The following is a 21,576-nucleotide window of genomic DNA, read 5'->3' as shown; positions in this document are numbered from 1 at the left end:
GATACCACGTATCTATCACGGATTTTTACAACAATCTCCCCTCTGAAGGATAGTGTACGAGATGGCCTCCCAGAACCAGATGAATCTCAAGAATATGGTACTGGACTAATCAAAGTTTAACCACGTTTAACTTTTTGAAAATAAATATTAAAAAAATTTCATTTGTTAATTTGATTGTAGTTGTTCAATTTTAAATTAATTATAATATAAATGATTGTGCAGATTCATACTTGCGTTGGTTTTTTCTCAATTCCCTCATCTCAGAAACCTATTTTTAACAGGTGAAAATAGGGATTATGCTTAAACAATAATGCAGATTCGCTACTTCATCGTAGCCTAACAAAATTGATACGTATATGATAGTCACTTTGGTTAAACTAGCGAATCTGATTTTTTTGGTAAATGTAACCATTTGGCAAATTTTAATAATACACATTTTTTACAGTATTTTCCAAGGTTTAAGGATCAGTAGTTAAAGTATAAATAACAAGAATACCGGATTTTTTGTTGCACCTTAAACTGTTTTTCAGCTCTCCTGTAAAGTAGCCGATTTGCACATTCGCTACTTTACCAATTTGGTCACGATATACAACAGTAATATCTCAACAATGTTTATAATTGAATTTTTAGTGTCTGACACCATTCTTAAAGTTCTCTCAAAAACCTGTCAGACACTAGATGTCATACCGCTCTTGGTACGGATCTGTTTCCACTAGACAGTTTTACTGTCCAAAACTGCTCTCTATATATGTCAGTTTACAACTGTCCAGCACTGGTTGCGAGAGCTTTTGTTCCCGTTTAGACTGGCAATTTTTACTGTCGGATACAAAACTTTTGAATCTTCTTGCCTGTGTAAACACAGCTTTAGAGAATTTAAAATTTTTTGAGCAATTTTTATTACCGTCTCTTTTCTTGATAAAGCTTTTCTAACCTTGGTTTAAGTTTGCAAGATCAAAATGATTGAGTTTTTTGTTGTTTTTATACTGCAAACTAGAGTATAATCTACATTAATTTCGTTTTGGGGCAAGCAGTGTTGAATGTGCATGATGCTTTGCATTTAATCTCAACAGTTTTAGGCAAACATGTTGTTTGTGCATGTAGCTGAATAGTATATGTATATTAAAGAGAAATTGGGGCTGTGCTACTTTTCCGAAGTTACAAATGAACAAATATATTATTTATATGCACTACGAACCATTCACTATATTAAGTCTAGTATAATTGCTCAATGGCTACAAATTATCGAGGTTTGTCCAGTCAGCATTAAGAAAGGTTGGCAATGGCAAAAAATCTGGTTGAGATGACAGCCATTCAAAGTTTGCAAACAAATGGTTATATTTAAGTTATTATTCATTGTAGAACAAGACAAATTAGTTTTTTTAGAATTCTCATGTCATTTACAACAATGCCTGTCTTTACAAGTGTTTAGATATCTTGTAAGGTTATAAGATAGCGATAATTCAAAATGTACAGAAGTATAAAATAACAAAGCAGCCAATGCAGTACGGTCTCCCTAGGAAGCTGTACAAACTAAAGTGAACTTGATGGAACAAGAAATTGATCAGAGATGTGTGGGTCCGGAATTCCACGTAACTCATTCAGGTGTGGGAAGTGTGAGAACCAAAAGAAAATGTTATTGTGGTTATGAGTGGCCTCAACCTATCATTTCTTGCTTCCACGATTTCTACCCTAAATACCATTTTAGAGTGGCAACACACAAAAAAACACTAGCACAGGCTATATCTATAAATAAGAACGACTAAAGCCACTTACTCTTGTGTTTACATATCCTGAGCAGGTACATGAGCCATGTGGTGATGAGGTTGATGGGGGAAGGTGTGGTAGTGGTTCTGTGCATGTTTCTGATCAGCTTTGCCAGACCATACTTCCACTCAATGTCTGACTGGGCCTGAGGGCAAGAATGAGCAAACATGTCACACTGCAAATGGTAATGAGATTCTTCACAACTACAACATTCTTCAGTTTCTAAACTATATACAAGGACTCCAAAAAAAAAATGCTGAGCTTTTAAATTGCTGAGGTTATTTAAAAATTATTCAAGATAACTAAGCCATTTAAACGTCAAGTTGAAGTTGAAATAACCAAGTTTTATTTTCCTTGTAGCATGGGAGGAAACTTTGACCTTGGCATGAGCGGAACAGCTGTGCAATGGTAGTCCGCTAATGTGATTGTCACGGCTGGCACCAGTTGCGAGTATGATGTTTACAACACAACAGAAGACACAATGTGGTCTGGGGTAACCAGAATTGAAATTGATTGTTAGTGTACAGCGTTGGTTTTGAGTTACGTACTAAGGTCAAAAGTTGATAGATGACAAAGCGTTCTTCATTCGTCTACCAACCACCTACGACTGTATAGTGACCTGTATTCTGTAGTTCAGTTTTAATAATTAGTGTCGTGTATAGTTTTTTATTAAGTTTATGTTCTAGAGTTAGTGAAGTTGACACACAACATGGTGGTTGTGATTCCTGACTTGGGCGTGTCAAGCTTTGGTATGATTTGTTTATTTTAACCTAGTTTGTAATTATGTGTTAGGTTAGTTATTTACCTGAGGAAGAGATCAGATTGCAGATCTCGAAACATAGTGTTACTAAATTTTTTGTTTCACTGAGTGATGACAAATGTCCGGAAAAATCCTGTTTCCTTCACAATCCTTACATTGTCAAAAATAAATTTCAAAAAAAGTATTAAAAGTTACTGCAACAGAACCCAAGAGAGCCATTCTAGAAAAAAGGCTATGCAGTATCACTTAATTATAGAACAATACAATGTTACACAGGGTAATGATAACATCTCCCCTCTGTAAATTTCCAAATGGTTATAGAAAAAAATGAAACTTAGAGATGTATTTAGATCAATATTACCAAAGATTTATAGTCTCAGATATTACATATTTTAGAAATATTAAACATTTCCTCTACTTTCCTACACAATTACTTTGGTTAAGAAGGCACTTTCATACCTTCTGAAATTAAGTTTGTTTATACTGGGTGGTCTTATACTCAGATGCTACTAATGACTGGCAGGGTGATTCTGGCCCTATCCATTTCAGCGAATGGTTGAAAAACATGTTCTGTCTGAAGTAAATGAACGATTGCATACATCAGCTCTTCATCATTTTGGAGTGTTTTCCTACAAAGAACATTTTTAATTTCGGGAACGGGTTACTAGATAGATACGTGGTACAACAGTACTAGGTGCCAAATCATGACTGTATGCAGGATTGACAAAATGTCTTATTTGACTATTTCTGTTGTACACATTTATTCATGTTGATTAAACATTTTTACATAGATGACGCGTTAATTTTGTATTTTAACTGTTACAAGTCTGATTTACGTACTAATGAATATCAAGAGACCAAAAATCTTGTGCATTAAAACACTGAATTTAGTAGATTTAATTTAATATGACCACTATTTTGTAGTATACCAATGAAACAGATTTTTTCCTGCAGGAAGAGGGGAAAAATCCCTTTGGATTCTCTTTGGGTACCATTATTCTTGCTTTGTATTCTTCTTGACATGGTTTTAAAGAGTTATGTGGTGTCCTCACTAAAAATCCACCTCCTCCTTCACTTTCTCAAAATGAGTAGCAACTACTTTTTGTTCTCTTAGGACAAGAAGCTTATAAATTGCACTTAGTTCTTTAAGAACCTTAGCGCTACTTCCGGAGTGACAGGATATTCAGGATGGGTAAGGTTAGGGACCACCTCCTATCGAGATCCATGAGGAGGAATTATGACACTAATCTCTAAGTCATGTCCCCCCGGAAGAAGGGGAGGCCAGCTCTGAACCAGCCTCTCCAGTCAAAGCAGGCAGGGGTGGCACACCCTTGTTGATGCTAGCAAGAACCTCTGATACTTAGGAAACGAACCCCATCAACTCCAACAGTCATCTCCCACAGAAGACTAGACCTACCGAATTGTCCTTGCACCCCAGAATCCCGACATTTGCGGTTAGTGATGTGCCGCTCCTGGATATCCTGGTAATCTGGATAAGGTTGCCCAGATTTAAGTGACACATCGGTTTTTGCTGTGCCCAGTGGCAGGTTCAACTGGAAGGTATAAACCAGAGAGAAGTGATCCCTGCTGGGTAGGGCAGGAACTACTTATTTGCATTAATACAGCTCAGAGAGGAGTACTAGCATTTCTTATCCTGTTCTACTACACTTTCTTTTTCCTTTTGATGATCTTCTGAATCATAGTAAATATTACATGCCAATTTCTAGCACTTTCCTGCATTGTGGCTACGGAAACATTTTGACTGCAAAATCAGAGTTAAGGCAGAACTGATGCTAAATCAAATAAAATCAAAATATTTATCGTTCAAAGACATATAATGTACATGCATAGAACATAGTCATTAAGTAGTATGTACTATATAATATCAGAACTATGTATTGTATAACAGTAGTAGTATATGTTATAAATACCATAACCTAAAATATTATATTGCTATCATACAAGCATTACCATTAAAACTAAAAGTGATAGACAATCACGCATCTGTTAATGGCCCAGGCTAAGGAGCTCCGTCCAACAGCTCGACCACAGAGTAAAACACATGTTTTAACAAGTATTGCTTTAAATTATTTTTAAAGAATGCCTCAGTTGAAGAAGTTTTCCCCCCGTGCGGCAGAGCATTGACTATTTTGGAACCAACATATGACATGGATCTTTTGAAGATGTTGCTGTGGTGGTACGGAATGATGAGTGTATCTCTGTTGCTGATGGAATACAGATGATTATATGTAGGGAAATATTGCAGGTTTTTGAATGTATATACATTGAGACGTTAAATAGGCTATAAACAGTGAAGACAGAGTCAAAAGGTTTTCATTAGTGAACACTGCCCGACAACTGTCACGACTACCCAGGCCACACATCGCTCCAACAACTGCAGTGGAGGCTAGATAAGTATGACTAGACAAAATGTATGATATTAAAGCGCATTTTACCTGTATCCTCTGATAGGTATCGCTCATCATAGCGATGAGCAGGTTGATGAGCACTACCACCGAGACCAACATGTAGATCCCGAACACAAACTTGAAAAGGTACAGAGTCCACTCAGGCTGTGAGGTGTCCTTGACCTTGAGGTTGTCCGGGGTTGTCTGGCCAAAAACCGCGAAGAACAAGAACTCCAGTGCTGACATTGGATTTAACCTTACTGCAACACAACTGTGTATTACTTCAAAGTAATTGTACACAGAAATGCTCTCGTTTTAGTTTAAATGAACAAGATTAACACTTTACAATGGGGAGGTAAATAGTCACAATGTAGCACTAAATTTTAAATCGATTCATAATTTAAATTTTACCTGCAGTTTTGCCAACTCAGTTTGGTATAATTTCTCGGTACTTTGCTATTATCCGGAGGCCGTTCTCTCCCTATATAATATTTTTTTAAAGCTATATAAGTAGGTAAATACATATGTACTTATTATAAATACTAAAAGTTAAAGTTAAGCTTTACGAGCGCTCACTTGATCTGAACCTTTCACGACCTCAGATCACATTGCACATTGTCCAACTTTTCTGATATCAGATCACGTTGGGTGATCTGGGATGTGATCTGAAGTAAGGAGAGTTCCGATTGGAAACACCTCTGGCCATCAGTGCGGATTTCGGTGGCTCGAAACATCCCTCGAAATAGTACCCAAACGTAAGGTCAGATCTGGTGAGTATTCATAAAGGTTTACTCTAACTTTCATATTACTAGTAAAATGTATACGATAACCTAATCTAAACCTACTTATATCACTTTCTCTTTTAACACATCAATATTTAATACTGTCTTGGGAGAGACATCAGTAATAGTTGACTGAGTAACAATAACAGTCAACTAGTAACCAATATTTATAATGCTGGTAATAATAAGAGTTAGATTTTTAATATTATTATATACTAAAATTAATGACTTTAAACTAATGAAGAAACAGCAAAACATGCTTTATTTTTACTGCTAAGGGTAAACGCACACTAGCACGGCCAAGACCAAGACCAAGACCACGACCAAGAATGTGCAGCCAGGACAACGTGAAATGATGTGGAGCAACGCGCACTAGTCAGACCAAGACACGACAGACGCACGACCACAGCTGTATGCTCTGGTCGCACAGACCAAGCGCGAGACCTGCTTGACGTTGCGGCCAGGTTTCCATCAGCTGTTATAGAACTAACTCGCACTGCCTACGGCCAAGTCTGCGACCAGGAGTAGTTGAGAGAGGTTGGTGTGTGCGATTGATTTGTTTGTGATTTGTGAACAAGTTTAGTAGACAGTATTGTAAAATGGCAATGTAATGTGGGATTTTTCATCAGATGATTATGCCAATAGAATAATGAAGAAGGAAAAATGGGAAGAAATAACATTGCTATTCGGTGGCGATGTCTGTACAACAGCGGCACAGAAGAATGAATTATGTAAGTAGAAAGTATGTTTCTAACTTTTAATTACATATTTTAAAATTGGATGGACTAGAACCAGTATCATGAGGGATCTTCACGAAGCCTTCGATTTTTTGGGCAAAAAACACAGCTTATTTATGGTGGATATGACCAGAGAATCTACCAGCAAGGATCTTCAATAGCTCCTCCTATGAATACTGGTGGAAACAACTACGAACTTCTCACCAGTCTACAAAGAAATACTTCAAGCCCACATTCAATGACGTGTTCACGAAGACGACCAAGTGTCCCCATTGGTTCAATGTGAGGCGCGATTTTCACTAACAGTTCGGCAAAACTTTTAACACTCATCCGTGTGTAGTTAAAAAAACTCTTCTTCACGCTCACGTAAATTAGCATAAAAACTAACGAAGTACCCTTTTAAAGGCCTCTCTGCTCTCAAGGGGTGTATCCAGTGTTTTCTTTTACTTTTTACATATTTACGGTACACATACATGGCCACTGCTATTTCTTCGACATCCATTTTCAGACTGACTGTTGTTTTTAGTACATTACAAAACTGTCTTGGTCTTGGTCGAGGTTGTGGTCGTGCTGTTCCAGACCAGTACTGGTCTTGGTCTTGGCCGTGCTAGTGCGCGTTTACCCTAAAGTTAGGAATTTCAGTGCATCTGAGTAACTGTTAATTAGTAAAGTATTTCACTCACTATAATGATTCATTTAAGTAAAAATGTTACAGCAGCAATAACCATTTCAAACAAACAAAAGACTTATAAAGCTTAAACCAATAATTTTTCAGATAAGTGTTGTTAATTCCTTATGTTAAATACAATTAAATATGTTATCTTGTAATGTTGAATATATCAAAGGCAATAAAACACACATGTATAAGTTGAATTTTGCAAAGTATTTTTGGCATACACAAGAAACTATATCTGTCTATTAAACATTCTTAAAAAGTATGGAATATTACAGTAAATAAAAACAATAACTAATACACATAGAGGAGCCAACCAACATTTTAGCATTCTGATTCTAATTCTAAAGGCAAAATAGAGTAACAACAAAACAATCAGCTCTAACTAGGTTCAAGAACATGCTCAAAATGCAGCAGAAGTCTCAACTCATAAATGCCAATCAAATCTTTGTCTTCATTTAGTCCTCCATGGAATTAATTTGTTTTGAGGTGAGTTAACTCAAATTTTATTCCTAAACAAATTATGAAATAAATCTTTAGATGTAAGTTTATTCTCATTCTCAATGGTGAAAAATAAATTAACATTTTGTTTTGGTTTTATATATTTTTTATTTAAAAATAGTAAAAATATGTAAAATACAGAAAAAGTAACTTCAAGCACAATGCAAACTAAATTAATGTAATACATTTCTAACTGGGAAATTCTATCCATAATTTTAGTTAAAATACTACAAATATTAAATGCCATAACTTATTCATTCTAGACTATATTTTCTAAAAAAAAAGGATTTTATTGAAACGTTTTATCAATTTCATATACATGAGTTGATAGACGGTTTTGAGGTTTTGATTTATTTGAGTAGAAATGGAAAATGCCTTTACTAATATTATTAGACAAAAATTATTAGATAAAAATTTAAAATTGTGACGATAGGTATGAGTTTAAATAGTATAAAGTGAATAAAAACTGTTAAATAATATTAAAGCACTGATTTATTACATACAATTCAGTATTTGTGATAAGTTCTAAAATTTTTGGTGGAATTAATTTTAATTATTTTTTGTTGATTACAAATTTAAACCAGTTTCAATCATGAGCTCTTATACTGTTTGCTATACTATATGTATAAGAGAAAATGTTGTTATTTAAATTAAATTTAAATTTTCCAAAGTTTCAAGGGGATTAGATGATCTGATCAGCTGAAAGGTTGCACGGAATGCAGCAAACACTGAAAGCCCTATCCTAGACACTGAATGTGAGCAGCAGCCTCCGTTCCGATGTGTACGACACCAACACTATTCTAGAAGCCGACAGCCAACTTACAATCCTCATCCTTGCGCCACACACACGCATTTCCGGCGTTTGGTATACCAAGTACAATACACTGTATCGGGATCCAAGGGTTTTGGAGTTGTTGAGGTGGGTTTTGGAGTTGTTGAGGTCACATTCTCTGATCATAACAAACAAATCCCTCAAGACTCAGCTTTTGATTGGCATCTGCTGAATTGAGCAAAGACTAGGCCTACTGTATCTAATATTACTTTACAGAAGTGTCAAGTCATTAATACTGAACTTTAAACATCGGAATGTATAAAATGGAATTATAAGAGTGTTTTCAAAATGTAAAAGTCTATAATTAAATTTTAAAATAATTAATATATATTTAGAATACTTTACAAAAATATGGAGAAATTTAACGAATACAGCCTTGCTGTTGAAAGACCTTCCAAAATGGAAAGCACATAGATGTAGGAATGTATAGTTTTAAAATTCAGCTATATGAGTTATCAATATGTTGGGACTTAAATATTCAATGTCACCAAATTCGAAAATTCAAACAATTATTAATATTTATTCACAATTTCGTCAAATGCATTACCAAGGTGGAATACAAACAAAGTGTCACATAGGAATATGTCTTGAGATGAACACTTAAAAATGGGCACTCAAATTAAAAAATTTCTTTATAAAATGCCATCCAATAAAATTTGTCTCTTCCAGATACTTACTTTGTAATTATAATTTCTGATTTATTATGTACATGCTCATATAAACTTAGACACAACACATGCACCGTGCAGTTTGAACAAAACGTATCATAGTAATAAAATAGCAAATAAGTATAAATTCACAGGATTCAGTTAGTATGTAATTACATACCAATATTTGTGAGTAATAAAAATAGAACAACAGTATTTTTGACGGTTGATTGTTGAGTTTATATTAACTTTAAACTACGTGTTTAATACAGCTGCAAATCTTAAATTCAAATGTCTTTTGAATTTCATGAGAAGTCTTAACAGTTTTGTATAAATAAATACTTAGATGATGACGGGTTTAAATTAATAAATAGTATTCACATTAAGTTCTAACAATTCTGACAAGTATTTCACTTTCTCAGTAATATTTGTTTTTCTAAGATGTCTCAAAACGAAAAATTATATTTTTAATTCAATCAAGTATTGAAATTCAAGTGTTAGAATCATGCAGTATACAGTGTTAGTGCAGATCCTAGTCCGGCTTAATTGTATACAATTATTAAAGCCAGATTTGGATTTTATGTTGGACACACTTAAATTTATACAATTCTCTCAAGATATATACAATTACTTGCAAGACGATTATGGACCACACTGTTAAATTGCAGTATGTGAAATAAAAATAAAAATTAAGTAGTACTTAAAATTATAAAGGTAAAATAAGCTAAATAATATTTAGGCACCATTTTTGTCATCCAAATTAAATTGTTAAGAATATAAATTTTTCATCCAAGGACATATAAACAAGATTTTCAGCCTTCTAAAAGTAGAACAAATGGTATAATATGATTTCACATTAGAAGGAGAAAATAAAATATTCTAGTACATTACAGACCTACCATTGTTTATAAACAATGATTACAGCAAAACATTGTCTGAATTAGAAAATAATTGGATTACAATATCAAGTTACCAATAAATGCACCTAAGTGAGTTTTAAATAACGTGTGTGTATTGTTGAAGTGTCATTTTATGATTTTATAGAGCATTTTGTGGGGTCCACTTCTATATGAACTGTACACTGTACAGTGTGCTAATCTTTATCACACAAAGTAAAGATGCAGCAGCATTGTATTTACATCCGAAGTGAGAGTAAAAACTAAGTTACAATTCACCAAAATCTAAATTGACTTACCCTCAGCGAAGATCCCATAAGTGGGAGGGACGTACTTATGGTTGTGTTGCCCCGCCCGAATCTCTTCCGGCGTTTGGTTCTTGAAGGGTTGGTTGAGGGCGACAATGTGCATCGCGAAACCGAAAATAAATATCCCGAGCACAGCCAGAAACCGGGCCAGGTCCTTCATCAGATTACCGATGATGATGGCCCAGGGTCCGAACAGATAGTGGAACGATAAGAAGTCTAGAATCTGTACACAAGCGAGTAGAAACGAAACGGCAAACAATTGGTTCCTGAGGTACATCAGCGTGGGCCAGTATAGCCTTTCTATTAGGTAACCCAGTAAGTGCAAAGCCACTCCGAATATTCCGAAAAGTAACACTGTCAGTTTAATCCAACCGAGGCCACTCTTATCACTCGGGTTTGTCAGTTCGGACAGCAGCAGTCCGGAGAGCCAAACCAGGAGAGTCCACTCGTACCAGTACGGGTTGAGGGTGGGTCGTACCACCTGGTAGATCGGCGTGATGCCCACCAACATCAGCAGGATCATGAGGTGCACGTGGGACGTCAAGTACGACATGAACTTGATGATGGGGATCTTGTTGTACTTGTGGCCGAGAGAGAGCGTGAAGTAGATCCAGACCGGAGGACATATGATGAAGGTGATGAATAACAGCATGGTCTTCCATGCTGCCCAACCCAGGCTGCCTTGCCACAGTTCCTGTACACCAACAGACTCTTGTCACTGTCTATCTACATCATTCGTGTGAATTGCAATTTAGTTAGTTACAGCTTCATAAATAACTCCATTAACAAAACATGTTATTTGATAGTTTTAAGTTCATTGATAAAGAAAAAGTATGGATGTAAACAGCATTTTCAATGGATATCTTGGTCTTTACTAGCAGGTACTCACTCATGAAAGCCATAATAGAAGCTTTTATACCATGTGTTAAGTATTTATTGCATTAAATAACTTGTTTTTTATTGCCTAATATGAAAAGGCTACTTTTATTGAATAATAATTATGTATATATTTTTTTGTGCAACTTATACTCTATATTTGCCTTTATTTACTAAACTGTATATACTACATTAATTCTATATCTCTTTCTGCGGCCTAGTGCCTACAATACGATTCCTTACTGGATTAAAATATTCACGTACAGTGACAGACCAATGAACCATTGTTTCCCGAATCAGCTGTTTACTGTAAACTCACCAACCAATCACAACGGTTGACTTATCAATTGCCCACCTTGCAAGCGACAGCACGCTTGCTCGTTATACTCTCGGTCCCGCCTGGGGCACTTATGTACTCTCTAGCCACTGCTTACCATACTTACTCTCTCCCCCATGTGTTACTCTCTTATTTAAATATTAGTTTATCTCTATTTGTTGTACATTTACATTAACATTAAAGTCAGTGCTCTGGATTGGCAATCTCTACCAGAACGTCTCTGCTCCCGGACACCCGCGTCTACCGTGCTCTACAGGACTGGCCACAGTGTTATGAACTATTCGTTTGCGGTCGTATTGTGCGTGAGTGAATCCGTGAAGGACATCTTCCGTCTTCACGCCTGCCGACAAGACAGCAGCCTATTTCCACACTTACTGATCACAACCTGGCCCTCAACAACAGCAGACTACGGTTAGGTACCTCTCATGAAAACAAAGGTAACTGTTTATTTTCTGCACTTTATTTGAATATGCACTGTTCATAAACTCATTATGTGTAACCTAGTGAACTATTGTTAAAATCAGTGTGTTCGGCGTCTTCACTGCCTAGTGTGAAGTGGTCCTTCTTAATCGAGCCTCTAAAATATTATCTAACGGTTCTCATAACCAAAATTCATTCTTTTCACCATGAAACAAAGTTATTCACTTTGACTATTCAACATTTTTTCAAACTAGCAATTAGAAACAAAAACATTTTTTATGATTATTGGTGTATTTGGACTCGTTTGATGCATTTTGGGAATATCTAGGATGAAATATGTAATCTTTATTATGATTTAATTGGATCAGAGGCTACACACTAACATTATTTGATACAACTTTTATTGTTCCTTTAGTACTCCAAGATGATGAAAGTTATATTTACTCTGCAGAGCTTTCAGAACCCACAAATTTGAAGAAATCAGGTGGAACCAGTAATGGAGGAAGTTTTAAAAATTGGTTGTGTCCAGAGGGTGGCTGCTTCATGGTTGCAGGAAGAGGCGATATGTAAGAGACCGATTCTATTCAGAACCAGATGTTCTTTTAACCAGTATTGCCACTAATTAATTAAAAATAAAATGAATATTTTATCTTATTATTACTCTATATTGGTATAAAAATATTAAATTTTTTAAATCAATGAAACGTAATTGATTTCTGTAATAAAACATGTATGTTATGTTGAATATAATTAAGAATAGACTTGTTTATTTTGACCGGTTGGAAATACAATATTGTCCTATTTAATGATACTCATTTATTACTGGTAAAGATTACATAGAAATTTGTCAAACGTCGTCACATTGAAAACACATTATTGTACACTTCAATGTTAAGAGCAATGCAATCCTCCAGTTTGTCCAAACCTTTAAAAGAAGCAATAAATTAAATTAAAAAATCAACTACTGATAAAAGAATTTCCTAAGATCAACAATAATTGTTTAATTCATCATTTATCCCAAAAAACTCACCCACTTCATAAAATGGGTGTTCCTAGAGGAAAAAGCCAATTTGTCTTTTGAAAATACTAAATGGCAGTGATCTCAATCTAGTTGGCAGTGCATTCCATAATTTTTGGTCCAAGAGATAACGTTGCTAAAGATATGGAAGCTTAATGTAATAAGGAATAAAATCCTTCTTATACATTCTAGTTTTGTTGAAACACAATTGACTCCTCTAACTAAACAAATGGAATGTTAAACAGATTTATTAAAATAATTTTGACTGTTTAATTTGAAATTGTAAAATTTATTATGATATTTAGTTAACCAAATCACTCTTGCATAATTTACCTGTAGGTATCGTTGTACCACAGTGTGAGCAATCACTTCTTTTTGCTCATTCTCTATGAGTACGTCGAGGAACTCCATATTCCGTCGGTCTGTCGCCGTCAGAATCCTACCCGCGGAGTCTACTCCTGCTGCCAGTGCTAGCAGTTCAGTCGCCATTCCTTCACAGAACTGACCTGCCGATATCAAGTCTTTCGCTCTCTCTTTCTCCTGCATCAAGTCATCAAGATTATGTTATGAACACGAAATTACCAGAGGAGTTTACAAAATTCTAAAAAGCGATTACCAAAACCTGTAGTCACCTACCTTGTTAGACAGATTCATGTAAATACTAGAGAGCTTGGCGGCTGTATCGACTGGAGCTGGTGAAACAAGAATGAACTCTTGCATTGGCTTGTCATTGTTTTTCTTGCTGCAGACCATCAGGTTGTAGACAAACTGGAACATTATAGAATTTCCATGAAAATCTACTTTCCTCAGAACAGGACTTCTCAGAAATTATCAAATATAATTGTAACTAAGCTGTTGTGTGATGAAATTGAAGACTGGTCTGTTTAAATGACAATGGAGAACTCTCTTACAAAAACTTTTACTTTAGATACTTTACAAAACTATGAACTAAAAGAAATTTCACCAATCTTGTGTTTTAATTAATTAATTTGTTTTTCAAAATGTGATTATATTTGTTTTTAGTTCAGTAATCAAGAAATCAAGAAATCAAGAATCTTTATTGTTGTCCCACTTAAAAGTATTAACAATGTCAGAGCTGGTATGAGTTAGGCCACATCAATTGTCACATTTCTTATAACTAATTAAAATTCCTTAAAACCAGTTTAAAATTCAACATTTACAACTAATTAAAATTCCTTAAAACTAGTTTAAAAATTCAACATTCAATGTTATTAAAATCACTTAAATAAACTTCCTCAACTGAATAAAAGGCTTTCACTTTTAGCCACTTAATTAACATATTCTTAAAGTTCTTAGTGCTCATTGTTTTGGCGTTGAGAGGTAACTTATTAAATAGTTTTGTACCAATGTAGATATAGCTATGTTGGGATTTGCTCAGCCTAGTATATTTCACATCAATTAAGTTTACAGATCTGGTATTATAAGAATGTACAGAGTTTCTTAGGCTAAACGAAGTCAGATTTTCTTTGATAAAAACCAGGCTTTGCAAAATGTAAATACTTGGCAGCGTTAGTATTCCTAGTTCTATAAAAAAAGGTTTACAAGAATCTGTTTCACTTATGTTCATAAGGCATCGAATAGCTTTTTTTTGACATTTAAATACTTCCTTTGCACCAGCAGAGTTGCCCCAAAGAATAGTGCCATACAAAAGGTGAGAGTGAAAAAGTGAAAAGTAGGCATTGATAAGTATACTAGGACTTGTACATAACTTGAGTTTCTTTAAACAAAAGATAACTCTAGAAAGGCGAGAGCAGAGTGAGTTGGTATGAACACCCCAAGTAAGGCTAGAATCTAGATTAATTCCTAGAAGTTTCACAGATTAATTTTCAGAGCCTTTAGGTCTACTACTTAAACTAAATACAATGTTTTCTGTTTTTTTCTTGGTTAACCTTTAATTTGTTTGCATGAAACCATATGTGGGATCTTTCTTTCATGTAATTCAAAATTACATTATTCAGGTTACGATCTTTACCTGATGTTAACAGAGTTGTGCCGTCTGCATAGAGTATGGTTTTGTTAGGCACAAAGGCAGGCAAGTCATTTACAAAAACAGTAAACAAGAAGGGGCCCAGGACGGAGCCCTGAGGCACTCCACAAGTAACATGCTTAAGACTAGACAGGTCTGCGCCCACCCTCACATACTGCAAACGATCAGTCAGGTAAGAAATGAACAGAGACAGTTCCTTGTGCTCAACACCATAGTAACTTAGCTTTTCTATGAGTTCATTATGAGGTACCATATCGAATGCTTTACTTAAGTCTAAAAGTAGTGCACAGGCTTCTTCCTTGTTTTCAAAACTTTCTAATACATGAGATACAACATTCTTCCAGTATTAAGGAAGAAAATGGTTTCATAAGGTTTGACATAAAATTCTACGTACATCATCTATAGACGATATGTTTTGATTGCATGATCTTTAAACACCACACATATTTATCTATCATTGTTGTATTACATTTGACAATTAATTTTTGGGAGTTTAAAATATTATTATTGTTTGTTGCACCTTCTTAGTTTATTCTTGTTATACATTATGAGTTAACATACTGTTATACCTATTTAGTCTTTATCGTTATATCTACTTAGTCTATATTATGATGCCTATTTAGTCTTTCATTGTTATTTGAAACATTTTATAATAATTTAAATCCACTATATCATGCTTTTTCACTACATTGATATTATTGCATTAACGTCTCATAAATTATCATAATAATTTTTAATTTTTTCTCAACTCGATCCAGTTATAAAATTGTATGTTCTCTTTTTATATTTTGTATCTTCTTGAGTATATCTCTTTCAAAGATATCGAGCATGGTTAGTTGTTGCATTGCATGTATTTTATTTTAAATACTAATATTATTATTACTGCTATTGCTTTATTATTACTATTTGATATACTAATCAAGCTGTCAAGTACACACATTGTAATTTATTGTAAAATAGGTGTATTGCCATGAATATATATATATATATATTTATACAAATTTAATGTTAATAAAAAGTCATTTGACATGTGTTTGGTCTTCCGATCATATGTTAGTTTGCTTATTTAAACGCATATGTGACAGATACGGCCAAATACAAAATAATTGAATCGTAAAAAGTAAGGGCTCTGTGGTGTAATGTTAGCACATTCACCCGGCAAGTGAGAGATCCGGGTTCGAGTCCCGGCGGAGCAAGTACTTTTTGTGATTCAATGTTTATTGAAATTAAATAAGGCTATTGCCATTTATACAAATTTAATGTGTATATATATATATTAAATAAATAAATACCACCCTTATCCCCTTAAATGTCTTTACATACCCTCCGATCTTCCATAAGGTTATACGTGTCATGCTCTTTGGTCAGGAGATACTCGAGGACATCATTGTGGCCTTCTTGGGCCGCAAACCAGATGGGCGCTGATCCGTAGTTGGTTTCAGACTTGGGAGAGGCACCAGACTCCACGAGAAGACGCACTACATCGAAACAGCCAGCCCTCGCGGCGCAATGCAGAGGAGTCCAGCCATTCTGTTTATACATAATAACTCAGAAGATTTTTGTATAAGGAGTTGTTAGCCTTAATTTATACTAGCCAAAAGGTAGATCCATTTCCTTCAATCCTTTGAAGAGCATTTAATAATTTTAATATAAATAACAATTAGAAACATTTAGTCCTTTTGAGTGACAAAACAACAAAAACAAAATTTTCAAATACTATTATGATAAAAAAGGCTAATGTATAAATTGATAACATTTTTAAAATATGCAATATTTAATATATTACTGATTAAAATTTATGTCAGATATTTTTTGAAATATCTAGGTAAAAAAGTATTTCAATAAGTATAATCTTTATTATAAAAACACTAGGATTTAAAGAATTTGTGTGTATCATCATATAAAATGGAGCTAATTTACAATATTCTGAGCTTTGATTTAATGTATAATGAACTTTAGATTATACTTTAATGGTTGCAGAATAATCCAGAAAAGTAATTAAAATCACATAGTACATTTAACAGCTGAGATTTGTTGAAGAATACTGATAATTGTTAAAAAGTGTTTTTTATATTATCACCATTCAACAGAATATTTTAAATCAAAACTAGTAGAATATTTCCAATCTATGAAGCAATTATTCATCACCAGCTGAAAGTGAACTATCCTTAATGAAAGAATCCTTGTCAGTGGCATTGATCTCTGCGCCTTGCCCGAGCAGCACCTCCACCATCTGGTAGTGACCGTGGTTGGCAGCGATGTGTAGCCCAGTCTTCTCGTGACGGTCAGGACTGTGTAGCAGGTCAGCTGATCTACTCAGCAGCAGGCCCACTACAGTGATGTGTGAGAAAGAGAACTAACCTTGTCAGTGGCATTGATCTCTGCGCCTTGCCCGAGCAGCACCTCCACCATCTGGTAGTGACCATGGGTGGCAGCGATGTGTAGTCCAGTCTTCCCATGACGGTCAGGACTGTGTAGCAGGTCAGCTGATCTACTCAGCAGCAGGCCCACTACAGTGATGTGTGAGAAAGTGAACTAACCTTGTCAGTGGCATTGATCTCTGCGCCTTGCCCGAGCAGCACCTCAACCATCTGATAGTGACCGTGGGTGGCAGCGATGTGTAGTCCAGTCTTCCCATGACGGTCAGGACTGTGTAGCAGGTCAGCTGATCTACTCAGCAGCAGGCCCACTACAGTGATGTGTGAGAAAGTGAACTAACCTTGTCAGTGGCATTGATCTCTGCGCCTTGCCCGAGCAGCACCTCCACCATCTGGTAGTGACCGTGGGTGGCAGCGATGTGTAGTCCAGTCTTCCCGTGACGGTCAGGACTGTGTAGCAGGTCAGCTGATCTACTCAGCAGCAGGCCCACTACAGTGATGTGTGAGAAAGTGAACTAACCTTGTCAGTGGCATTGATCTCTGCGCCTTGCCCGAGCAGCACCTCAACCATCTGATAGTGACCGTGGGTGGCAGCGATGTGTAGTCCAGTCTTCCCATGACGGTCAGGACTGTGTAGCAGGTCAGCTGATCTACTCAGCAGCAGGCCCACTACAGTGATGTGTCCACCGAAACACGCCAGGTGAAGTGGGTTATAACCCTACATCAGAAGTTTAATTCATATTTTTTCAGTAGCCTAAATGTATTATTCAGTTACGATACTAACTTTTTTTTATCTTTGATTAGGATTATAATGAATGTATTTGATCTTTTGTTGAACCAAACATAGTGACCCTCTGTATTAGTTATTTATTCCAGCAAATCTAAATACACAGATATTTTAATTTATTTTTCGGAGATATATAACACTATAGAAAATGCTTAGTAAACAAAATTCTACAATCTATTGTGGATATCCCTGTAGTAACATGGACACTGGGTAGGTAAAATTTCGATAAGTACAAGGCCATAGAACACGTTTTCTCAAGACAATAAATTACAGGCATTCAGAAATTACTGAAATTCATCAAATTATAGTGAAACAATTTGATTTTGTACATTAATTACAAATTTTCTGATTGCTTGTCTATGAATATTTTTCAAAATTATTATATTCTCTGTTATTAACATATATAACATATTGTAGGCTACATATTCATATATTAACATAATATATAATCTGAATCTCGGAAACGGCTCCAACACCTTTCATGAAATTTAGTATGCAGAGGGTTTGGGGTGCGATGAATTGATCTAGCAAGGTTTCAATTTTAGAAAACTTTTTATCCGTGTTTTCAAGCAATGAAAACTGATACAACGTCAATATTGGTTTATTTTTTTATTTATTTGTTTACAACAGTAGTAAGCCAATCCCCACAGCTGATGTTTCATCAGAAATGCCAAAGAGTAAAAATACACTTTGTTGTATAAATTAACGAAGGTTCAAACCGAAAGGAAATTTTGATTGTAATATAAGTTGATGAATAATTTCACTCCTTAAATGAAATCTATTTATCTATTTCATATACTTCGTCTTACACGTACTGCTAAAGCCAAATGCCTGCAAACCTTAAGTAACATTATACGAGCAGAAAGGTCTCATAGTTTAGATGTTTCGACGTCTACAAGATTTGCGGCAGCGTGCGTCACAACTAAACGTGTAGCTACTGAAAATTACAAGCAACGAGAATACCGATTAGAAGAACAAAGACGTCAAGACGGAAGACGACGTCGTAGGGGTTTAGAACATAATAATTATTTATCGACATATAAACGTGCCGTTACTGCAGCTGTGCAATATCACGCCTTAGGACCATTTGATATGATATGTTTCCATTGGGTGCATTGCATTTCCCTGAGGAATGGGTTTCTAATCGCATAAATAGAAATTCTTTTGGTGACTGTTTGCATGGCCGAATTTTAATGGAGCAAGCAAAATTTCAAATGAATTATAGGTAAACCGCTTACAAAAAGACACTGTGCGACTTTAGTTCACGCAGGGTGGGGTAAATATTCCTCCACCGCTGTGATGCCGCTCTCTCCCAGTATCCCCACCACTGCTCGGCACTCGCCCGCTTGCTCCATCCCCTGACCACTTAGCGGCTAACCTGACAACAAAATGCAGGCCCCGCGACAGGGGGGGGGCAAGGGGGGCAAATGCATAGGGGCCCGGGGCCACAGGGGGCCCGGGCCGACTAAAATATGTATTTTTATTTTTTTTTATCATTGCCCCATTACCATCGGCCCAGGGCCTGTGCGGTGAAAAATATTCAGGAAATAACATGCAATGTTAATTTAAACTACTTTCTTTGCTCCGATTTAAACCAATTAAAATTGTAAACACTGAGGTGGCGCGAACCGTTGTGGTTGTGGCTGTCCAGGACGTAGGGGCCCGGGGTCCGCATCGCCCAGACGCGAAGGCAGTGACTCTTCTCCACCCCTCCCCCCTCCCGGCCCCTCCCCTCCTTGCTCACTACAAGTTGCAACCTGAGCGTCGGATGACAGTGATACCGACACGATAATAAACTAATGTTTCTTTCAATCTTGCATTTCTATGCTGGTTGCTGGTGGTAATGGTTTTATTAAGTTATCGTGATTGGTTGTTTTGTACACTTCTAGTTTTAGTTTGTTGTCGTGCTTAATTAGGTTTGTTGTTGTTGTTGTTGTTGTAAGGAGATTGAGATTGATTTAAACCGTGAATTAAAGAAACATACAGGTGAGTTAGTAAATATTTTTATCATTTAATTTTAGAAAATAAGTTCCAAATTTCCCGAAAAAATTAAAAAACTGAATAAATTTTACCATGGATCCCACATTTGATTGCGGGCCCTGTTACCAGGATCAGGCTCAGGGCCCGCTCCTTCTGTTCACTTTGTCATGTGTAGGGCATAATTAAAACATGAGATTTTTAATTTTAATGTAACGCAGATTTTTATTTTAACTGATGATTATAATATAAACATAATAAAAATAAAAATTGTAAAATATATAAAATTAGGGACAGAGCCGGGCCCCCAGGGGGCCCAGGCCTGGGACCAGGGGTCCACCAGCCCAACCCATGTGGAGCCATGATTTTTTACCCCTCATTATAAATTTGAATTATACAGTAATCAGTTTCATAAAATAAATTAGGCTACAGTTAACTCCCGATTATCCACAGGGCTGGTTAACCTTTAAGACGATCAACAAGGTTCCATAACAGCAAAAAATACAAATAAACTTAATTATTACTGGGCTGCAAAATTTGAGACGTTGTAATCGTCTTATAAACGTACCTATGTAATAAGACGTGAAATTATAAATGTTACTGACGTTTACTGTGTATCTAAATCTAAACTAAAAACATATGAGGAGTAGGATGGTTTAAAAATTAAAAAAAACAACACATAAATTCGGTTTGCTACTGCTACTGAAACGTCGTTTTAAGTTTCAATTAATCAAGTTTATCCTATTAAATCAGAGAGAACGACGGCTCATCGCTCACTCTTTTGTGGTTGTTCACATGCTTGTATGCAGTATGCACGTTAGCACGTAGAAAATATTATTCAATGACGACATAGTTTGGTATTGTTTCGTGGTTGGCTCGTTGGCTGATATATTGGTTGTTATGACAACCAACTTGAGGCGACGCATCGCATCACTAGTTGCGCAGTTTACGAGAGGGAATGGGGGAGTGAGGACAGGATAAACAGAGAGAGAAACAGGAAGTAAAAACCCCCAATATGTTGGCAAGACAGGTAAACAATAGAGATCGCTGGGTGAACGTCTTAAAAAACTTGACCTTGGAAATCTGAGTGAGAGCGCAGCAAGCGATACAGTATCCGAAAATAGCTCAATGACTCATCACATCCCCTCACGTGTCCTGTGATTGCACCTGTCGGTTTTTGATTAGTTTAGCCCAGTTTGAGATACATTACTACTTTAAACGCAGCGTTTGATAATTTACATTCCGTATTTATTTTAGCAACTGCTCGGTTTAGGCCTAGTAATCAATACTAATTTTTAATTGTCTAATAGTTGTTTATGATCAATTTGATACATTTTTAAATTTGTATTTTGATATTTAGGTTCTAAAATTCTATTTCAAATATTATTTTATGATCTGCCCACATCAATTTATTATTCTTGACTAATCCAAGATATTTTATTTTTAGGTCCATTCACAGTATTTTAT

The 21,576-nt window shown here is 35.7% G+C and overlaps 1 protein-coding gene across 1 annotated transcript in view; it reads right to left on the bottom strand.

Moving 5' to 3' along the window:
* LOC124358084 (ankyrin-2-like) overlaps positions 1-21,576 on the bottom strand; it is a 47,226-nt gene that overhangs the window by 6,319 nt on the left and 19,331 nt on the right. Inside the window, exons 9-15 of the mRNA XM_046810379.1 lie at positions 17,866-18,063; positions 16,291-16,497; positions 13,596-13,727; positions 13,293-13,499; positions 10,300-11,002; positions 4,981-5,192; positions 1,774-1,909 (exon numbers count right to left, since the gene is read on the bottom strand). Of these exons, the coding sequence (XP_046666335.1) occupies positions 1,774-1,909; positions 4,981-5,192; positions 10,300-11,002; positions 13,293-13,499; positions 13,596-13,727; positions 16,291-16,497; positions 17,866-18,063 (1,795 nt within the window). The remainder of the gene's footprint in view (positions 1-1,773; positions 1,910-4,980; positions 5,193-10,299; positions 11,003-13,292; positions 13,500-13,595; positions 13,728-16,290; positions 16,498-17,865; positions 18,064-21,576) is intronic.

The sequence above is a fragment of the Homalodisca vitripennis genome, chromosome 3, assembly GCF_021130785.1.
Source record: "Homalodisca vitripennis isolate AUS2020 chromosome 3, UT_GWSS_2.1, whole genome shotgun sequence".
In the NCBI taxonomy this organism is placed as follows: Eukaryota; Metazoa; Arthropoda; class Insecta; order Hemiptera; family Cicadellidae; genus Homalodisca; species Homalodisca vitripennis.
The sequence above is the reverse complement of the archived record's forward strand: the minus strand, read 5'-3'. Positions and strand labels throughout refer to the sequence as shown.